At 52.0% G+C, this 21142-nt stretch overlaps 9 protein-coding genes across 9 annotated transcripts; 4 read left to right on the forward strand and 5 right to left on the reverse strand.

The window, feature by feature from the left end:
* Positions 1 to 2086: 2086 nt before the first annotated feature.
* Positions 2087 to 3309, reverse strand: J4E84_000405 (uncharacterized protein; the record flags this gene model as incomplete). Its single annotated transcript, XM_049383046.1, has 3 exons — positions 2087 to 2866; positions 2928 to 3095; positions 3148 to 3309. 3 exons carry the CDS (start codon positions 3307 to 3309, stop codon positions 2087 to 2089), a joined length of 1110 nt encoding a protein of 369 aa, XP_049248564.1.
* Positions 3310 to 5563: 2254 nt separating this feature from the next.
* Positions 5564 to 7002, forward strand: J4E84_000406 (uncharacterized protein; the record flags this gene model as incomplete). Its single annotated transcript, XM_049383047.1, has 3 exons — positions 5564 to 5873; positions 5967 to 6634; positions 6694 to 7002. The coding sequence occupies 3 exons, from the start codon at positions 5564 to 5566 to the stop codon at positions 7000 to 7002; spliced, it is 1287 nt and encodes a 428-aa protein (XP_049248565.1).
* Positions 7003 to 7179: 177 nt separating this feature from the next.
* On the reverse strand, positions 7180 to 8712 carry J4E84_000407 (uncharacterized protein; the record flags this gene model as incomplete). The annotated part of the gene is made up of 5 exons (XM_049383048.1): positions 7180 to 7557; positions 7606 to 7683; positions 7733 to 8195; positions 8449 to 8606; positions 8656 to 8712. The coding sequence occupies 5 exons, from the start codon at positions 8710 to 8712 to the stop codon at positions 7180 to 7182; spliced, it is 1134 nt and encodes a 377-aa protein (XP_049248566.1).
* A 327-nt stretch (positions 8713 to 9039) lies between these two features.
* Positions 9040 to 10669, reverse strand: J4E84_000408 (uncharacterized protein; the record flags this gene model as incomplete). The annotated part of the gene is made up of 3 exons (XM_049383049.1): positions 9040 to 9499; positions 9553 to 10366; positions 10417 to 10669. The coding sequence occupies 3 exons, from the start codon at positions 10667 to 10669 to the stop codon at positions 9040 to 9042; spliced, it is 1527 nt and encodes a 508-aa protein (XP_049248567.1).
* A 1237-nt stretch (positions 10670 to 11906) lies between these two features.
* Positions 11907 to 14642, forward strand: J4E84_000409 (uncharacterized protein; the record flags this gene model as incomplete). The annotated part of the gene is made up of 7 exons (XM_049383050.1): positions 11907 to 12218; positions 12269 to 12549; positions 12598 to 12686; positions 12739 to 13485; positions 13887 to 14112; positions 14315 to 14492; positions 14547 to 14642. 7 exons carry the CDS (start codon positions 11907 to 11909, stop codon positions 14640 to 14642), a joined length of 1929 nt encoding a protein of 642 aa, XP_049248568.1.
* A 562-nt stretch (positions 14643 to 15204) lies between these two features.
* Positions 15205 to 15768, reverse strand: J4E84_000410 (uncharacterized protein; the record flags this gene model as incomplete). Its single annotated transcript, XM_049383051.1, has 1 exon — positions 15205 to 15768. The coding sequence occupies one exon, from the start codon at positions 15766 to 15768 to the stop codon at positions 15205 to 15207; it is 564 nt and encodes a 187-aa protein (XP_049248569.1).
* Positions 15769 to 16157: 389 nt separating this feature from the next.
* Positions 16158 to 17180, reverse strand: J4E84_000411 (uncharacterized protein; the record flags this gene model as incomplete). Its single annotated transcript, XM_049383052.1, has 1 exon — positions 16158 to 17180. One exon carries the CDS (start codon positions 17178 to 17180, stop codon positions 16158 to 16160), a length of 1023 nt encoding a protein of 340 aa, XP_049248570.1.
* A 1093-nt stretch (positions 17181 to 18273) lies between these two features.
* On the forward strand, positions 18274 to 19604 carry J4E84_000412 (uncharacterized protein; the record flags this gene model as incomplete). Its single annotated transcript, XM_049383053.1, has 2 exons — positions 18274 to 18346; positions 18400 to 19604. The coding sequence occupies 2 exons, from the start codon at positions 18274 to 18276 to the stop codon at positions 19602 to 19604; spliced, it is 1278 nt and encodes a 425-aa protein (XP_049248571.1).
* A 542-nt stretch (positions 19605 to 20146) lies between these two features.
* J4E84_000413 (uncharacterized protein) lies at positions 20147 to 20801 on the forward strand (the record flags this gene model as incomplete). Its single annotated transcript, XM_049383054.1, has 2 exons — positions 20147 to 20227; positions 20277 to 20801. 2 exons carry the CDS (start codon positions 20147 to 20149, stop codon positions 20799 to 20801), a joined length of 606 nt encoding a protein of 201 aa, XP_049248572.1.
* Between the last annotated feature and the right edge of the window lie 341 nt (positions 20802 to 21142).

A 21142-nucleotide genomic window follows, 5' to 3' on the forward strand; every position in this document is an offset into this window, starting at 1 on the left:
CGGCGATATCAAGAGCGTTCTCACGCAATTCCATCACGAATCAGCACCTCAGGCCTGAAACCGCTATGTCGAACCGATCGTCCTGGGCCCCTACATCTTCTTCGGCTCTGCATTCAACGCATGCGCCGGAACCGCACCACATGTCACTACCATCGCGATGGCCATCTTCATATCCTACCTGCAGCACCTTCACACCAAACCCCTATCATTCGACGCCCAGGCAACGACCTAAAGTCAAAAAGCATCGATATCAAACGCATGGTTACGGCTACCAAGCGCGTGGCTATCAATCGCATGGCAGAACCGGCAGCTGGGAGAAGTTGAAGGTCAAAGCGGTGACTTCTATAGGCTCGGATCTCAAGAGAAGTATTTCTACTGGTGTCGCGCCCGTCATCACGGAGGGAAAGGACAGTGTGAAGAATCTGGTGGGTAAGGTGGAGAGAGCCGGTGGGAGTATGACTAGGAAATTCAGCGCGAGCTTGAAGGACAAGTTGAAAGCTTTCGGCAAGAAAAAGGAGGGCATGAGTGTTGAAGGGACTTATGCAGTTCAAGGTGAGCGTTGAATCCAATCGCGAGTTAGTTCCAATGTCTTTGGACGCATGTTGCACGATACTACATTGATATTCGCTTAGCGGTTTGAAAGCGCAGTTTTTTTTTGGAATCACAATGACCTCCTACAACGCTCGCTATTCCTTTCTCAAGAAATTTCGTTCGATACAGCAAACAGAGTCAACCCGGTATCTAGCGATATCGCATGACGACCAGAGGTGATGATTGAGTCTAGCCTTCCGCGGAGTTGCTCTCCAAATCGTCACCACCGCCCCTGAACCACAAAACTCTTATCCATCAACCGATGTTTTGACGAATGTCAACATCATGCAAGGACCCTGTGTCAGAGTCCGACGCACTGGATCACGGCACATAGAACGGTACCCCTCGGGACCAGCACACTGGTCCCACTCAATGGAAATGCTGTCTCTTTACCGCACGATCAACCAAACAACTCGTCAAGCCTGGAGTTTACACAGCTCATAGGCCGCTTTCTGAGACGACACGGTCATTACGAGCCGAAGTTGACGCCAGAATATTCTCCTCCGATTTGTTCGCAACACTCGGCATCTCTCAAACATGTCATGATCATGCCCGAAGCTACCGTTCGACTTCATACCCATCTTTTCAGTGCCTTTGTACTGACGATTCTTCCCAAGCGCATATCAAGATCCCCACTGTCGAGCCGTCAAAATGCCACGCTACTTCCCCACAATACCTCTCCAACCCTCACAGCCATTGCCTCTTCACCGAGGCTGCAAAGCATACTTTCTGAACAATCACCCGACACTATACACCAAGCTACGCACCTTCAGCACACACCATGTGCATCCTTCACTCTCTTCCCATCCAGTTTCAGCGATATATCCCTGGCCGTACGCACCCCACCAATGTGTGTCGAGCATATACTGACTAGTCTCCAGCCTCGACGCGATCCTCCTCCCCAAGCGCAAGCCTAACGAAACCCCCTTAGACAAAATATACGTAATGTACCATTATCTAATCCGCGGCGACTACGAAGTTCTTCGCAACGAAGTGCAAGACTTCTTCGATCACACAAATTGGCACGTCCACTCCATCCCCGACCCGCGCGACCACGACCCAGAACGCTATGCCATACTCGCGGCTATAACGCAATACCTTGCGCATGGCATCAATCGTCGTATTAAGATCAGCCATGGGTGTCGGAAGGAGCCCTTGGGGCCATGGAAGACAGCGGCGTACGACGCCTGCTACAATGGCAGGGGCGGCCTACCAATTTTTGAAAAGCTGGAGAGGGAGCCGAAATGGGCGGGGAGGGTTAAGAGGGTAAATAATGGGTTAGAGATTTGTCAAAGTTGGAACAGTGCGGTGTGGGGAGAGAGAACGAGTATGAGGTTTGCGGCCAAGGGAATTGTGAGTATGGAGATTGTGGAGTGCTTCATTTGACGGGGTCAGAGCAAAGACGTGGTGTGTTTAGCTGGAGTTTGATATACTCTAGTTTCTTCGACGTTCATCGCGCGAGTGTTTTTAGGGAGAGAATTATTCTCTCGCGACGCTATGCCGCCTCGTCTTCGATTTCCAAGTTTCCCACTTTGAACTTCTTGCCTTTCTTGTCCGCATAGTCCCCATGGTCATGATAATCCTTCACTCTTTCCCTAACATACTCCAGACCCCTCACTGGCTCCCTTTCTTCGGCATCTTCGCCGACAAGCCCCAACCTTCTCAACAAAGGTGATGCCACAGGCTTGATATCGACCTCATTTCCCGGTCTGACAAAGTAGAACAGCCCCAGCCGATGAATATGCGCTTGATCCTCTGGTGGTCTGATTACTCTGTGGATAGTCGACCTGAAGTAGCCTGCAGACCAGAAGGACAAAGTATCACCAACATTACATATGATGCCGTTGGGAACAGGTGGAACGTACTTCCACTCTCCAGCCGGAGTTTTGAGTTGGAGACCTGCAACATCTTGACTCCAGAGTAGTGTCAAGCTTCCGAAATCAGTGTGCGCGCGAGACCAAGTATTCTGAACTTTGGCATCGTCGGTAGCGGGGCGTGGGTGGTAGATCATGTAGCGTAGATGGTCTTCTGATGCGTCGTCATAGCGATGTTGATCTGAGAAGTAGGTCTCGGGTAGTTCCAGGATCAAAGAGAAGAGCGTGAAGATCTTGGATGCTATGTCCAGAGAGCGGCGCGAGAAGGACTCGATCTCTGGGCGAAAGGGGTGGAGGAAGTGTGGAAATGGCTCGTGGGAGTTTGAAGGGATGAATTTGGGTATGTTGAGGGATTCAACGTTATCGAGGACCGCGGTGCCCATGATTTTCTTCTCGTTGGCCTTGGCTTTGCGTTAGACAAGCGTAATTTGCTTTCTAATGGCATGGATATGAGGGGCGTACAGCGCGGTATCCAAAGTAGTTGCCCTTTGCGAAATCACATCGGTACTTTGGGTCGCCCTTCTCTTCTAACGGCAAGTCGAAATAAGCTTGACCGATATCATATTGACGCTCGATCTCTTCCTGCGTTAGACCAGTGCCAGTAACGCTGAAGAAGCCCGTGTGGTGCACCTTCGGCGTTGTCAGAAGGGACGTTTGTCGCACAGTTTAGCTGCCAACTCACTGCGTCTCTCAGCTCTTCAGCCAGTTTTTGTTTTCCATTAGGTTCGTCATACGTAGATAGATCAATGACCTTGATCTCTGCCCAGTCTAGCTTCTTCGTTGTTTGCTTGGGCCGTCCCCACTTTGGAATGGAAGGTGGCTGTCGCAGCGTCGCTGATGGCATGTTGCTGGCAGTAGTTTCAACTTACGAGACTTGGGCGACTTGGAGTCCTGTTTGACTTTTATACATTCTGCGACGTTATTCCCGGTTATTTCTAGTCCATCGCAACGGGTTGTGTCTCGCTGCATAGATGCGGAGGTGGCGAGCACGCAATACCCCGCTTGATGATGTGCTCGCATGACAGCATCGCATAACCCATGCTCTTCTTGCAATTACCACGTCGGTTTGTTCTTCTCAAACAAATGGGTGGTAAAGCATCGTTGCCAAGTCGTGCCGGCCCTGTCATCCGTTCTTGAACTGGCTATGGTCGGGCAATTTGACCGCCCCTTTTGCCGTCTTCTCCAACAATTTCGACAAAGTCTTGCCCATCCATCATCGCACCGCGCAGCCCATCCAAATCGGAATCTGGGATTTCAGCGTAGCTGTCCCAGATGATCTTTCCAAACTCATCGAACCACCATATTTTCACCCTGCTCTTCTCGATAGCTTCTTCGTCTGCCACATACACATAGTTCTGAACTCGGTTAGCCACTTCTCTGATATCGAACAGCTCTTGATCTGTGATGTTGCGATCTACATGACTCCCGTCCTCTTCCCTCTCGATTTGGTAGATGGCACTTCCATAAACAAGTTCACTACCATCTCCATACTCGTCCATTATACCCAAACCATCGGTCAGTCCGGGAATGCGAAGAAGAAGCTGATCCAGGACTTCCTGATCCAGTCCATGGAAGTCATAAAGCGCACAATCATCTAAAACATGGTTCAAACTTTCAACGCAGCCGTCCTCGATGTTAGCCCCAGAAAGTCGTGCGAGCTCAGCGTAGCTTTGGGCCATTGAGGGCTTGTAACATGTCCTTAACCAGACTGTGTTCCACCCTGAGTACCATCTGCTGATATTGTGTTCTTGGATGGTTTGATGCGGCGCAAATATCTCGTCGATTTGTTTTGTGGTGGGCGAAGGAAGAGATACTGCACCAGGAATTTCGTTCAGTGCGTCCTGGACCCGCTTGTACAGAGGCTGGGTAGCGTCAATTTTAAGGCCAATGCAATCACGCTGTGGCATCGGATAAGGCGTGCCGCACCCATCTCTGCAGGAGGCTTGTACTACGGTACCTCCTGGCTATTTCATTCCATCGCTGATGATGGTCGGCTGGCAGCGCAGGGCTGGTGCTTTCCCAATGTTCCTAAAGGCATGTTAATCACTTGTATCCCCATTCTGTTGTATCGAGTCGGCTTACTAGAGCGAACAGATCGAAAGGGGAGCGAACATGTCGTGTTTCGGCTTCCGCCGACGCCATTATCTCTCAACCTAGGTAGAGATCACCGAGTCAAGCGAATTAGTCGCGCTTTTCGCGAGAGTCCATCAACAGCTTGCCCATAGGAAACATCAGTGTGACCAAGGTAGGTTGCATTGATCTGACACGCTTCAAGCATACCCAACGCGTAAACACCGCGTGTATTAGTCAGCAAGCTAGCGTGCTATCCTGATTGCGCTGACACCTGTTCAAAGGAGCCTGTCACTGTCACCCAACTCTGAGACCTCGTAAGGCGAGCATATCTTCGCCAGCGGCGTGGACAGTAATCGATCGTAGGGTAAAATGTCAGATGCACGGTGCTTTTCATAAGAAGGCTTCCTGCCATGATTGTGTGGAGGCCTTATCGCCAAGATACCATCGGCACTTTCGCAACCTCCGATTCTGCGTTGAGTAAGAAGTACGAGACGTTGCGCATTCCTTACGGCGCCGGAAGGCACCTGACAACCGATAACTTTCCAAGCTTTCCTTTATGCGCAACTGCACGCCTCGAATTCAAACAATTATAACCTCAGCTCCATCGAATCGTAGAACGACCGAGAGATGGTACTAGCGGCGCCAAAGCCACCGATTGTCTTAGAACCCTGGTGATGTCATTAGCCACGGCAGAATTTCGCCGTAGCGCGCAGGAACCCGATCTGCAAGTAGTAAGGACGGAGTTCCGACTCATGATTGTGTCTGTGTTCTAGTAGGCTGCACCCTGGGTGAATGCAGTGTTGAAGAGTCGGGATGCATGCAAAGGACCGAAAGAGAAAAGGAATGTGATGTATATAGAGTAGTTGGACGGACCTCCGTTGCGCATATAATCACATTGCAGCTCTCCTCGTCTTGAATACATTTACCCGCAGCACCTTCCACAAGTTCGTCTAGGCAGAATCTCAGTACCTCAGTTCATACACCCCAAACCCACGCCTTCGTCGAACGCTGAGACTGCCTTCAAAATGCCGTCCGCGACGCAACCTCTCAATATCCTGATATCAGGCTCTGGCATCGCCGGTCCTGTAACAGCGTACTGGTTGCACCGCTTCATGCCTACCTGCCAGATCACCATCGTAGAGAGATCACCCGAACCAAGATTAGGTGGACAAGCCGTCGATCTTCGCTCCTCAGCTCTGCCTATCGTGAAGAAGATGGGAATCCTGGAAAAGGTGAAAGAGAAGACTACTACAGAAGTTGGTATGCAGTTCGTATACCGAGATGGGGAAAGGCGCGCAACGTTTGAGGCTACTGGAGAGGAGGAGAGACAAAGTGGTAAGACACCTAGCTTCCGTGCACAGTACTCGATGAGAGGAAAAAGACGGCATTGTCAAAGCAACACGAGCACCTAGACTGACCAGACCGTAGCAACAAGCGAGTACGAAATCCTAAGAGGAGATATGGCACGCATTGTCTACGAGCTTACACTATCCAACCCAAACATTAAATACGTCTTCGGCGAAATGGCCACAGAGGTCCAACAAGACGAATCCAAAGGCAGCAAAGCACTTGTCACTTTCGCAAACGGCAAGCTCCCACCTACTGAATTTGACGTCGTCATCGGCGCCGATGGCCAAATGTCGCGAACCCGGCGCATCGTGTTCGGCCACGGACCCAAGAACGACGACTATTTGCACCGGCTCGGTCAGTACTCTGCTCTCTTCACCATGCCTCGCGAACCCGTCGATACCCAGTATGCACAGTGGTACAACGCCTCGCGCGGCCGACTGTTCCTTCTACGACCTGACCAGTACGGAACCACGCGAGCGTACCTCGCCATCACCGATGGTGATCTTAGCCGCTTCGAAGAGATTGACAAGCTGTTGAAGAAAGGCACTAGGGAGGAACAGCAAGCGTGGTTCGAGAAGGAGTTCGAGGGTGCCGGATGGCAGACTGAGCGTTGTATACGCGAGATGAAGAGGGCGGATGACTTCTATATGCAGCAGATTGCACAGGTCAGGATGGATACTTGGCACAAAGGGTGTGTGGCCCTGGTGGGTGATGCGGCGTACTGCCCCAGTCCGATTTCTGGTGTCGTAAGTTCTCCTCAACCTTCGTTCTCATCATCGAGCCTTCAGACTGATGTCAATACTAGGGTACTGGTGCAGCAATCGTAGGCGCATACGTTCTCGCAGGCGAGATCTCGCGCTCTCAAGATGACATCCCCACCGCGCTCACCAACTATGAACGCATTACACGCGAATATGTCGACAAGGCGCAGAAACTCATCCCCGGAGCCCCGCAAATCGCAAACCCACAGACGGAATGGGGAATCAAGGTCTTCAACACCGTGACCGGGACTTTGTCACATCCGTTCATCCAGAAGTTCAGTGGTGTGATTGGAAAGATCATCCCAGCATTTGGGTCATCAAAGATTTGGAGCCCGCCGGAGTATGGGTTGTGAGGAGTGTGGACGGATGATGTGTTGGAATTTCAGGATGGATTGATCTCGCGCGATATAATTCTGTGAAGAGCTTTTAATGCATTCATCAACTGTTAGCCTGGCGAACGTCCATCAAGCGAATATTCATGGCAGAATGAGTTATTTAGATCGAGGCCAGCACTGACGTTCTCGACTCGTCTACTCGGCAAGCAGGTCTACACCAACGCTTTTCAGCGCGTCGACCGCCCATACAGGATACTTATCCTTTTCCCTGTTGTACAGATCACCAAAGAAGTCCTTGACAAATTGTGGGTAGCGATCCTGCACGATGGCCTCCCTCGCTTCCCTCATCAAATTTAATTGGTAGTAGACGTTGTGCATGGTGAGAAGGTGGGCACCAGCAGTCTCTTTCGCGGTGACGTGGTATATGTAGGCTCGAGTGATACCCAGTCCGCCATCGGATGTCGGACGGCAGCAGGTGCATCGGCAACCTTCTTCGATTGCGCTAAAGTCTTCGGAGTACATGGCATTGCGTAGGTTGAGGGAGCCGCGGGATGTGATGGCGTTGCCGAATCGCTAAATATTGTTAGCATGGGTCTGTGATGAATAGGGAGAAGACCTTACGGCGGTTCGTGTTGGCCAGACACAGTCGAACATGTCGGCGCCGAGTGCGACGGAGACGACCAGATCTTCCGGATATCCCTAAGTTGGTTAGTAAGCTGTAATAATGCTGAGGGCATCCAAAACTTACGACGCCCATGACATATCGCGGCTTCTTCTCAGGAAGCAGGTCGGTACATGTCTTCACGACTTCGCAATAGGCTGCCTTCTCCTCACCGCCAGAGAGACCTCCTATCGCGATGCCTGGTGTATCTCGCGCAACCATCTCGGCGGTACATTCTTTCCGCATGTCCAGGTCCAGGCCACCTTGTATGATACAGAAAAGGTTCTGTCGGTCTGGGTACTTATGCGCTTGCATGCAGCGGTCAAGCCAGCGTACCGAGCGTTCCATGGCTTCCTTCATACGCGCGTGGTCGGGCGAGGTGGTTGCGATAACGTCGTCGAGTTGCATGATTATGTCGGAGCCGATTGAGTTCTGGAGGGAGATGGAGTGCTCGGGTGTGAGCAGCATGGGCGACCCATCGTGGGGGCTGAGGAAACGGACACCTTCTTCGGTGACTTTGGCGAGTTTGAGGAGCGATACCATCTGGAAACTGGTGTTGGCGTCAGTTATGGTGCGTTCGTTCATCACGTTGGAGGCATGACCCACCCACCACTATCTGCAGGAGTCAGCACTTCCGTCTTTCCATCCCTATACGCTGTGGCATGGTGCACCTGTGAGGATATTGTGTGGCCAGGACTGGAGCTTATGCGCGCCGCCTATGGCATCGAGTGTCGCTTGTCCTGGCTTAAGGCCTCTCCCACATGTCAGCAGTGGCTGGCATGGAGGCAGAACGTCGGCCGTACAGGTGATATGTGTTGTTTAGACATAGTCGGCAGCCCTGGTCTTCGAGTTGGTCGGGCGTGAGGCCTTTGAGCGAGGCCTGCGTCGCAACGGGCATGAAGATGGGGAGGGGTACAGGGCCATGAGGCAGATGCAGCGTTGCCGCGCGTGCTTTGGTGACCTGGGCTTGTCAGGGGATGACCAAGACACGAAACTGACACGATACATACCGAGCACTTTCCCAGCAGCTCAAAGGTGAGGGCCGAAGGCATTGAGACGGGCGCCATGATGCAATTGGAGACGCGACCTGCAGCCGATGAGTCGCTTCAGCTGCAGCCCGTAGTGTTGCGGCCCGTTCGCTTAGCGCGACTTCCCCGTGTTAATCGTCATGCAATCCCAGATCCAGTCTCGGGACCAGCCGAGCGCACCGGAACATAGTGAAGCAGTTGGTAGTGTTCAATCGGCGAGAAATCACGCTTGGACTTTTTCAGAGAACTCACGCGGTTGACATCAGCAGTGACTGTACGTTCATTCCTCCATAAATCTGTTAAGGCAGGCTAGACTACCCAGCTTTACATTGGAACAAGGGAAGGCCAGACTACAAATAACCAACTCTAGATGAACAACTTCGAGCCTTGATACTTCGTCTTCTCCCTGTACACAGTAGACTTGAGCGAAGCCTCAAGCTCTCGCTTCGGGAAACCTTTGAGAGATCGTGCGTACGTTGCGACAGAGTGCGAGATGAGCTTGGTGTTGACAACCCACGCAGTAACGTTGAGGTTTGAAATATCGTCGCAAAGCTGATGGTAGCAAGGATCATACCAGTCCCCAGCCTTGCCCCCAAACATCTCTACTTCCTTCTCCGTCTTGATACCCTCGGCTCCTGTAGCAATGCCACCACCGGGGATTCCGTTGCGAATGAAGCCGTCGTAATCGCTGCGGCCATCAAAGGGAATGAAAGTGTAGTTCAGACCTTGATCCTCGTACCACTTGATGTACAGATCCCGCAACTCTTCGGAGCCGTTCGGGTTCACCGCGTTTGTAGCATTGTAGATTTGGTAGGCGAAGTTGGGGCTGGTACAAGTTAGTCACATTACATGCGCCACGCGTACGGTGATTTCGCTTACCTAGCCATCATATCGTAATCCATGAAGAGGCGGATCTTCTGGTTCTCCTTCTCGGGCAGAGAGGCGACATAGTAGTTGGATCCGAGTAGGCCTTCCTCCTCACCCGCCCACCATGCAAACCTCACACAGTTGGTAACGTTGAACTTGGTAAGTTGAGTAGCAATTTCGAGCAGCGACATTGTGCCTGTTCCATCATCGTTGATACCAGGCCCTTCGGTGACACTGTCGGAATGGCCGCCGAGCATGACGCAGTTGTCCGGATCGCCAGCCGTTGTCTGCGCAATGATGTTGACCGTCAGAATGGTGTTCACTTCAGCGTCAATGTAGGCGATCGCATCCACGCGCTTTCCCTTTTCGAGCTTCTTCAAAATTGGTTCAGCTTCTTCACCGGACAACCCGAATGTAGCTACATGATCGGGAGACGGCGTTCCGAGGGTGCCCGAAACGCTGTCTTTCTCATAGTTGTAGACAATGGCAGCAGAAGCGCCTTTGCGACCTGCATGCTCGGATTTAGTACCAAAGGGGCAGACTCCACGTTTGATGAATGCGATGTTTCCGGCTACTGAGTCTGGGTAATCCGACGCCTGACAACCGTCATTCTCAACAAAAACGAGGTCGCCGTGTACAGGCTCTTTGTCCTTTGTGGGAGGCGTTAAGCCCATGGGATGGGCAGACTTCGGCACGACATCGCCAATGACAAGACGCGACTCAAAGACATTGCCGGACACAGCTGGGAAGGTTTGATTGGTGATTGTGTAGTAGTCGCCAAGTTGAAGGATAGTTTCATAGATGTAAGACAGCGTTCCGAGGTGGCCTGCGACTTCATCAGCATCAGCGTACAACAAATCACGTGCGCAAACGTACCAGCACTCCCGATGACTCTGGTGGGATGGTTGTATTCCTCTTCACCGAGCTTCGCAATCTCGTACATCTTCTTGGCGCGTGCCATCAATCTGTCCCCACTGATGAGGTCTTGGAGCTCGGTCGAGTTGACCAACGGTTTGGTCCCATGTGGATGTCCGAGTGGCGCTTGATTGCCGGACGACATAAGCGGGATCTGGAGCGCCGTCGCGCTTGTGATGGCTGCGCACAGCGCAAAACCAGAGGAGAAGACCATGTTGTGAGTTACGGAGATGGATGGGTTTGGAGACGAGATGGGATGGAAGAGGGTTGTTTGTGTGTTTATGGATGAGTCGCTGTTGCCATGCCGCTAACACGCGCCTCGCGATAAGGCCTGTCCCGTGCACAGTACCAGGTGACTGCTTTTGCTTGAGCATATGTCAAATACATGATGGCTTTTTGTATGTATTGAAGCCTTGTCAAGCTTTGCGATGTGCAGAGGGAAGATCAAGTCGTGAGGGCATAGTTGCGCATCCAGCCGGCGTTACCATGCTGTTGCTAGTCTCTCATCATATGCAAGGTACAATAGATGCGGACCGCCAGGAACCAATCAAGTCTAGATGAACAACAACTCCCCCATCGCATCATGGAATGTCTGCAGACTGATGTGTGTAAGTACATAGTTTCAACAGCAGTAGACGTTCGGTCCTCTCTAAATCGTCATCAGCAACTTGTCGGCCCTTCTCAACATTGCGATCGATGACGGTTCATGCGGTTGTCAGTAGCCAACGCGTTGGAACCAGCGCTTGTATTCCATGTAGCGCCATCGATGCGAATGACCTCTGGTAGCTCGAAGTGTGTCGGTGGCCATCAAATAGCTCGCATGTGCATTGCGGAGATCGAGACCCTTCCCCTTATTGCTGCTAAACCTGAGATGTGGAGTCTCGGCCCACGTCAATGTGCATGGAGCTGAAACCTTGTTCTGGACTCCGCATCGTAGTGCAGCCAAGGCGTGTCAAGCATTGCCAGGGACGTTGCGCGGTGCTTGGTGACGTGTTCTACTGAAGATAAGCTTAGCTAGACACTGAATTACCATGAATCGGTGCCAAAAAGAACCAATGGAGACCAATTGCCTGCGAACGGCGCGCGCTGCTGCAGAGTTACGGTGTAAACGCGCTGCGACATTTTCGTTGTTTGGCGATCATAGCGTCGAGGCTGTGTGTTGTGGACGCGCCCGCCCCGTTGCGAACTGCACCTCGTAAACAAGGAAGCAGGTAGTATACTACTCGTCCCGAAATGACGCCCGGCCCTTTTACAATGTCTAGTCCCACCGGCCCTCTTGTCTTTCTTTTTCACTTACTCTCTATCAACTCCTCTCCAATTACGGCATTACAAACTGCAACCGCTGCAGGGCAACTCGTTCGCCCGCCCTGAAACCCAAGCCAGTGCATTCAACTCTTGCACTTGGCGCACCCTAAAAACCACCCCTTGGGCAATCTTCGTATACCAAAGCCATGGCGCACCGCTCGAGAAGCTCGCGAGACTACCCCGACGGCTCAAGGCACCGCTCGTCGCGCGACCGAGGATATACCAGCGAGAAGCCACGCTCCGTCCCTCCCTCCGATCGCCGTGACAGGCGCGGCTCGTCTCTGCCACAGTACAACCACAATGGACACAAGGTGACCCCCGGCCTTCACCCCGAGGGCGAGAGTGGCCGCAGGGGTTTCAACCCGATCAAGTTCCTTGTCATCAGCGGCAGGAGTAGCAGCACGATGTCTATGCTAGTGAACTGCCTATGGCCCATTGTACCTGTAGCAATTGCACTGGTAAGCGGCACACAAGAGGATATGTTTCTTGTACTAACCGACTATAACAGCACTTTGCGAGGCCCGAATGGCATCTAGCGATCTTCATTACCAACTACATTGCCATGCTTCCTGCAGCCAACTTACTCGGTTTCGCTGGCCAGGAGTTCTCGCGCAAGATGCCAAACAAGGCCTTTGCTGTCGTTCTCGAGACAACATTCGGTTCCGTTGTCGAAGTTATTCTGTTCATGGTCTTGCTCAAAACCTCCAACGGCGACTCAAACGTGCAGGTTATCAAGGCTGCTATATTGGGGTCTATCTTGGCCAACCTGCTCCTCTGCCTTGGTACCTGGTAAGTGTCTGTTCGATGCTCGATCAAGCACTCACTAATTTGCTCCAGTTTCATTGCCGGTGGTGTCAAGCATGACGTCCAAGAGTTCCATAGTGCTGTCTCTGAGAACGGTAGTGGCTTGATGCTCGTAGCTGCCAGTATGTCGATCCTCCTCTTGGCTCGTCAAAGTACCAATGCTAATCTTTATAGCCGCGCTCGTACTTCCCGCTGTCTTCTACGCATACCTCTTCCAAAACCCCGATTACGAACAGACTGTTGATATCGCCTATAACACTCGACTGATATCCCGCGGTGTCGCCATCATCTCCATCGTTGGCTACCTAGTCTACTTGTATTACCAGACCGTATCCCACGATGGGTTGCTCCATGAGATCTACGAGGCAGACGATCACAAGGACAAGGACCGCCACGAGGAATTGGCTAAGCCCAAGCTTACCCTGACCGAAGTCATCGTTGCTCTTCTCGTCTCACTGGCCTGCGTTGCACTCGTCGCTATCTTCCTCGTCCTCGAAATCCCGCATATAGTAGAGCGAGGAGTTAGTGACTCCTTCGTCGGACTTATCCTTATCCCGCTGGTTGAGAAGATCGCCGAGCACCTCCTCGCCATTGACGAAGCCTATGACAATCAGATCAACATGGCCCTTGCCCATGTTCTCGGTGCCTCTATCCAGACCGCCCTGTTCAACGCACCCCTTGTGGTACTGGTTGGCTGGGGTATTGGTGTCGGCATGGACTACAACTTCGCCATCTTCGACGCTGTTGCCCTGGTTCTGGCGGTCCTGGCGGTTGGCTCGTTCCTCCGCGACAGAAGCTCGAACTACCTGGAGGGTGTGCTCTGCGTGATGACGTACGTCATCATCGCAGTATGTGCGTTCTACTTCCCCAACCCTGCACATCACGGTGCTTCCGGAGGCAGCGCTGAGGGTGGCGCTGAGGGTGGCCACTGAAAGAACCGCTCAGATGGCTGTATCTGTAAAGCCACAGGGCTTACTTAAATTGATATTCACACAGCGGTGGTGTTGTGGAGTTTCGTTGCAAATGGGCTGCGAGGAGGATGGTCGGGTTTTCCTATATGTAGCAAGCATCTGTGATGCATTTCTTTGAACAGTCTTTTTTCCAACAGTTTTAAATAGCGAGCGAGAGATACCAATATGATACACGAGATTGACACTGTTTATCTGCTGAGCAATGTTGGTGATGGCTCCCATGTGCTGCGTTGGCGCCAAACCCTTTGTGACTAGAGTCCTGCGCACGGTCCTCCACACAGATTAGGCGAATAATCGCGCCTGCCCTCCCGACATTTCTACTCTCCAGCGACAATCCAACTAACCCGACAGCCACCGCCCCTTCCCACGACAACCTCTTCTCCCAGCTCACACAACAAGTCGCCAAAATGGGTCGCGTCCGAACTAAGACCGTCAAGAAGTCCGCCAAGGTCATCATTGAGCGTTACTACCCCAAGTTGTCGCTCGACTTCGAGACCAACAAGAGGATCTGTGATGAGATTGCCATCATTGCCTCCAAGAGGCTCCGAAACAAGATTGCCGGATACACCACTCACTTGTACGTGCCGACACTGGGGCTGCGACAATGGCAATGAGGGGCTGGTTCTGGAAGCTTGAGTGGCCTGCGCAGAGCAGCGTTGTGCAATGCCTATGCGCAGGCTCTTGGGCACTTCAGAAGATAGCTCTTCATCCGCCCGCACCGCAGCCACGCTATGAGCAGCGTGCTCTCTCGCACCAAACATCAAGCTAACAACTCGCAGGATGAAGCGTATCCAGCGTGGTCCCGTCCGTGGTATTTCCTTCAAGCTCCAAGAAGAGGAGCGTGAGCGAAAGGACCAGTACGTCCCCGAGATCTCCGCTCTCGACTTCACCCAGAACAGCGAGTCTGGCTCGCTCGACGTCGACCAGGAGACCAAGGACCTGCTCAAGAGCATGGGCGTACGTTACTCTATAACCATACCACCCAAAGCATCTCACTAACACTTCCGATAGTTCGACAGCATCCCCACCAACGTCATCGCCGTCTCCCAACAACAGATTGTCGAGCGCGGTCCCCGCCGCTTCAACGACCGCCCCGCCCGCTCGTAAATACGAATGCGCACGCGCGACACGATGGTCTCCCTTCTTCCTCCTTTCTCGGCTTACTGAAAATATGGTGTCTGGGAAAGGGTCTCTTCTGCCACGACTATGGCATGGTTTTACGGCTATATACGGCGGCATGATGATCAGGAGTCAATGAAACAAAAGGTTCTCCCCCACTAGGTGTCGCTGAGTCCGAGTGTTGCAAGACACGAGGATGATGCTTGATTGCCATTTCCCCTGCCCATGCGCCCTGTGTGATGCGATGGTGTTGTGATGACCAACGAAGAATATATAGTTCAGGTTCAGGTAAGTGAATTTCATTACCGGTCTAAACAGCATTACCAAAAGGGAACGGTCCTTCATACGTCTCGTGATGTCAATAGCTTCCCGCTCAGATGAAACAAATCCACGCACTATCTCAACCCATCGCTCAATGCACGTCCTCATGTGTAGTATGTTGTGTTTATCAAGGCTCGATGAATCTAGTCTATACCATGTGGAGCCCAATTTGCTCGATGAAACCATCATTGAACACATCCCTAGAACGTTGCCGACATCACCACACCGTTCAAGGCCAAGCTCCAGTGTACGTTTTCTGTCTGCCAATGCTACTGCCAGCAACGTGGTCGTCATCCAAATCCTTTGCTCTAGCAGTCTCCACGGCTTCCTTTGTGGCATCACTGTTGTTCTTCCGACCGCGACTTGTACCCGCACCCAAGACCGCCTGGTGCAGACTACTCCGCTTGTCCGACTCCGAAGTAACAGGACGCATGGCACTCGCGGAGGACGTCTTTGGCGTAGCTGGTACTGCTCTAAGCGTGTTGAAACGATACGTTTCGGGCTCGGGTGTCGCGACCCAAGTTGGACCGGGTCCGTACTCTAGGCTTGGACGTGAATGCTCTTGCTGAGGATGTGAATATTGATTGGAGGTGCGCCTCTGATTGTCCATAAGATGTTGTGGAGGAGGTATCGGGGAACCAGAGCCAGTAGGAGATGACGGCGTTGTTGCTTTGGCTGTGCCATTTTGCTTGCGAAGACGATCAATCGAGTAATAAAGGGCGAACATGATGAGGGATAGTGCGAAGAAGACCCCTATAGCGATGCCAGCTATCTGTGTACTGAAGAGAGTCATGGTAGTCTTCGGTCTGCTGGTTTGTAGAGATAGTTGGGTGGTCTTGGAGAGTCGGAGGTAGGGGTGTGGTAAGTCTTCTGTATGTTGGGGACTATGAACGGGGTTTTATCAGCGGAATGAGGAACAATCTGGGAGTGGGTCACACAAACGCATGTTCATTCTGTTTGTGGATGCTCAATGTGGTAGCCGTCGGGTAGGTGCATGTTACACGTAGACCTTTCGAATGCATCTGGTGAGAGCTGTGGTTTTGGCATGACGCGCACTGTAACATCAAGACTCCTAAGTCCATGGCATTTATGCATTCATGTCATGATCATGATGATATTGGAGCTACCTGCAAGACTTAGCACTTGCGAACCTGGAGAGTACGTACATAGCCCCGCCTTCAACTAGGTCTGCCTGAACAAGCTTTTCACAGCCCTCTTCAACCGGCTCTCTCGCTTCTCTTTCAACTTCAGCCATACATATAGCCCTGGTTTTCCCTTCAGAGACCAGCTCAACTTACCCTTATCATCCCTCCAGTGAACCATCCATCGCTCCTTTTCCAACGAGGGGTTTTCGAGCATCAGCTCCCACCTATAGCTCGACCCGCGAAACGGATACACCAGATGAGGGTAGTGAGCGGGAAGTCGACCACACCCACATACCTTCTCATCATGGAGCCTTTTCAAGCGGAAAGCAATCTTCCGAACGTTACACGTCGTCGTCGGAAATGGTGGGTTAAGGACTGAAGCGCGAAGGCACCAGTGGTTTGCCTGGGCATGCTTTCCATTACACATTCCTGGAGCTATGAGGCAATTCATTGCTGTGACGAGTCCAATGATATTGCTGTATGTTGTTCGGATGCGATAATGGTCGGATGCCACAGAATCGCTTGGAGGATAGAGGGGTGCGGGCATGTCCTGTACTTGGCTCACGTAACGCGCGATTTGTGCCGGATTCAGTGTCTCAACCATCTGCAAGACATCGTCTTCACCCTCTAGGTCTTCCAATCCGATGGTCAATCTGGCCAGGTGAAGCTCTAGTACTGGTGCCATGGCTTGCAGAATGCCCATTATCGTAGGCCGATCGAGCATTGCCCAGCGTGGTATTCCGATCGTGAGGTGCATCAGCGAGGCGAAGGTCGTCGGCCGGAGCGGTTGTAGCTTCATTGGCGTTGCGTTGACGGAGAACTGGATCGTGCGTAGGATGGAAGGGGCCAGGCGGACGGCTTCGGAGGTCATCTCGTTGTAGATTTGGGGGCAGGAGAGCATGAGCCCGATGTATGTCTGGTAGGGCGCGTTTGGTAGGAAGCCATCGGGGGCTATGTGGCTGTATATGAGCAAGCGTATCTCCGCTGGTAGTGCAAGCAAGTGGCATGGCGTCGCAGCTGTGGCTTGGGGACGCCTGTCTCGACGTTTGATCAGCTTCATGTTGTATTGGGTCGATGGTGGTGTGCCGTTAACGTAGAAAGTGGAACGAAGTTGCTTGCGAGGCAGGGACTTTTCGCGTGGTGACAAAAGCTAGTTGTGGAAATATCTCTTCGTTGCTACTGTCTCCTTCACTGTCAAACGCCCATCAAAGTAGCGTCTCCCGTGCCTTGAAAGACTTTTGAATGCCATTAATTCGGCGCAAACCAGGTCTCAGCGTCGCCATGGATACAAACTCTTGAACAATATAACGGCACGCTTGATAAAAGGAGGCCCAGTGCATTCAGCTCCAATTTTGTCATCTAGGTTCTCGCGTATACCCTGAGTGTCCTTCCGGAAAGGATACCATTGCGATCCAACGGAACCATGATTCTTTCAGGCCATCAGAACAACCGAGATCGCTCCAGAGACGATGTGTTTTCTAGAACGCATATGCTGCTGCTGTTCCCAGGAATGTGGCACGTAAGGCAACCAAAGCTGGAAGCGACAACTTCCATAGATGGCGAAGAGGACCAGCGTACTGTAACTCACACATATTCAAATCAATGTTTTCGCAATGATGACATGTAAATCTGGATCGAGGCGAGTGTACTGAGCGCAGATGAGGTGAGGATGATAATGCAGGAACGCGACAGGAAGGGGTTCATCACTCAAGCGCACCCCGGGCGCACACCAACGCGTAGCGATGCGGTGTAGGAACGTATAACGCGTCGCAGCCATTGCTAACAGGAGAGGAACTGACAAGACGAAGCACTCAATGGATGTCCTGATGGAAGGTTGTGAGCGGAAGCGCTAACTATGACGTTCACCCGAGGTTCCAAGCTTGTTGGGGCCGAGTCATGTGGGTCACGTGTCTTTCCAATGCTCACCCCGAATTTACTTGGCACGCTAGCGACGCGAGCGTGAATGTTTTTGCCTACCGCCCTCACGCTCCGACAACCCAACCACCCCGCAACCTTTTGACCCGGCCACGAACCTCACCTTCCAACCCCATCGAATTCCATCGAGATCTGTTTCCTTTCTCATCTATACTGATCCACAAGTAGACAATTTACTTCTTTCGGTATATCAGGTCATATATCGCGCTTGGATCACTATGTCACCTGCCGCAATCAGCCAGACCGCTGTTACCTCACCTTCGCCGCCACAACAACCCCACACACCGACTTGTACGTGGGAACTGTGGAAACATCTCTTGACCATGAACTAACGTGCCGTACAGCGAATGCTATACCTGCATCAAAACATTTCGATGACATCTTCCACGCCAAGTTCATGCACATCATCCAAGAATGGAAGAATGATCCATCTCGCGGCCAGCTAACTCAAAAGGATCGAAAGACCTTTATTGAGAATGCCTTCTTTGAGACCGATGAACTGTATTTCGGCCGGCGTATGATGACTGATCTTGAGATCAAGCTTCGCGCCCTTACCAAGGTCTTCTACAAAGTCCTCGCAGAAGAACCCTGGTCTGAGGATTGGATACGCGCTCCTGATGTTGAGCGTAAGCTTTCCAAGTTTGAGATGCACGAAGATTCCGTAGCTCTCGCCAAGGAGTATGGCTTCACCACACCTCGTGAGGCTGTCAAGGCGGCTCGCGAGGCTGGTATCAAGAACGCCGAGACTTACAAAGAGGCTCAAAAGGAAGGCAAGACACTCAAAGACATTAAACTCGATCGGGGCCCGTTCGACGATATCGAGATTGTCTACATCGCCGGCACGGTCTCGTCATCTGCTACAAGCAAGATCGACCGTAGTAGCATCTATCCAGTTTCCGTATCTTCAGTCGCCAATGTCCTTCAGAACCATATCTGTAGAGACATGGTTAGACCGTTCTCAATGGCTGAACGCTTCGTCAACTGCACCGACACCAAGGAACTAGAAGACATGCGTCGCTTCGCATGTAATGTCTGCGATTTCTGTCCTCATCTTCTGGACAACGACAACGTCAGCCTTCTCGTTGTTCTGCTTATCCTGTCGCGTTCCGACTGCTGTCGCCGCTTTGAGGCCAATGGCATTCGCATCGAAGGTTCCACGATTAGTCACCGTAAGGCTGAGTGCATGAAGAACAAGATGGGCTGGAAGACATCCGAGGACAAGAAGCCCTACGACAACTTCGCTCAAGAGTTCCAGACTCGTGTCAAGAATGCTTGCTTTCCAGCTCCCCGAGCTCAGCGCATCGGTGGTCGAAAGCCACCGCGCAACTCTTCTGGTCCAGCGACTCCTCCAATCTACGCCCAGCCTCATATGGGTTATGTCGCGCCTCCACAGGTTCGCACCGACCACGTAAATACCGGCATCAACGTTCCCGCTCCGCCTGCACCAAACAGTTTCGCGCAGCCTGCTGCCCCAGCGATCAAGGACCAGCGTGGTCGCGAATCAGCTGGTGCCGGTAGCAGCGCCGCCGAACCCATGGATCTTTCCTGAACTGTTTAGCGTGTCGTCGACGGGCTTGGCAGGCTCATTTTCCAGAATCATTACTGCATGGCTAAGGCGTTCTTTAGGTACCTCCGGGTCTGCATATGGGGTTCAAAAACGGCGTTCCATGCATCATGTCCGATTTACCTACGTGGTTGCCATATTCTGCATGCTTCAGTGTACTCATAGTCACTTTCTTGTAAATAGTCATACTGCCAGTATATAGTCATCTAATACATACATACCTGAATGCAGAATTCAGGCCATACAGCCGAAGCGTCTTCCAGTAGATGTTCGCGTTTTTCAACAAGCTAGACTGTGGAGTTTGCAAGGGATGTTAATGTGTCATCGTATTGTTGTTTTGATCCGACACCAAGTTGAAGCTATAAGACATCATCGCAACGTCTTGCCAGCATGAAGTGCTGCTTCATCCCAGCTGACTCCACTTGTGGAATCAGCTAGACTGCCAAGCCAAGTGTGTATCAAACTGACTGCGATGCAACTCCGACGTCTTTCCGCTCAACAACTCACCCACTAAAGACACCATCATAATGGAGCTCAACAACTTCGAATTCCTAGCCTTCTTCCTTTGCTCAAGCATCTTCGGTCTGCTCTCCGCAGTCTGGACTACAGTACGTAAATTTGAAGCACTACCCCAGCGTCTCATACTAACAGCTCCAGACTGATCTCATCGGCGATCGCGAGATCATTCTCTTGATCGGAGTCTTTGTCACTGTCGCGATCGCACTTCTTGCGCGTTTGTCCACCAGCAAGGCGCTCACCCAATTCCTCACGAACGATGTTGGCGGCGTACACGAGAAGCAGCTTCGCGATCTCAGTGAAGCTCATCGCCGTCACGTCGCGAGCGTAAAGCACGAGGGCAGTCGCGAGACCCTTCGCCTTCGAAACGACATCAACTACGCCGCTATGAAATTCGACCGCCTATGCAACGAGCACGACTACATGTCTAGCATGTACCAGCAGCAGATGCACCACACTCAAGAACAAGACGACCGCATCGAGTACCTCGAGAAGAAGCTTCAAGAGTTCGGACAGTCTACCCCCGTTACTCGCGCTCCTTTCTCCGCGCCGCACTCTCAGATCAGCTTCTCGCTTCCGCCACGTCGCCAGCGATTTGAGGAGGCCTTCAACTACGTTCCTCTCAAGGGCTCACTGTCTCAGGTTGTTGAGAGCAAGGATGAATAAGATTTGACTCGTGTTCGTCGCTCGTGCGGATTAGCACGGCCAGGCCGCCTGATACATAGCTAGATGATTGGGAACGCGCTGGTGAGACGAGTGCAGGGCGGTCATCGATTTGGATATCCGTACTAGACTAGATCTCATAGGATACCAATGAAATGGGTTTATCTCAAAGCCACAGCTCACTTTCGTGTGAAGCGCAATGTTTTCGACGTGGCAATGCTGTGCCCACAATGCAAGTGACCAAGTCGGGTGTCTCATCTGCGCCATGGAAACACTAGTGTTTGCACAAACCATTCGCAACGCTCGTCCACGTTCAGAACTTATAAGCATGTAATATTTCTTAC

Source organism: Alternaria hordeiaustralica, assembly GCF_023758085.1.
Source record: "Alternaria hordeiaustralica strain BMP 2776 chromosome Unknown scaffold_1, whole genome shotgun sequence".
Taxonomy (NCBI): Eukaryota; Fungi; Ascomycota; class Dothideomycetes; order Pleosporales; family Pleosporaceae; genus Alternaria; species Alternaria hordeiaustralica.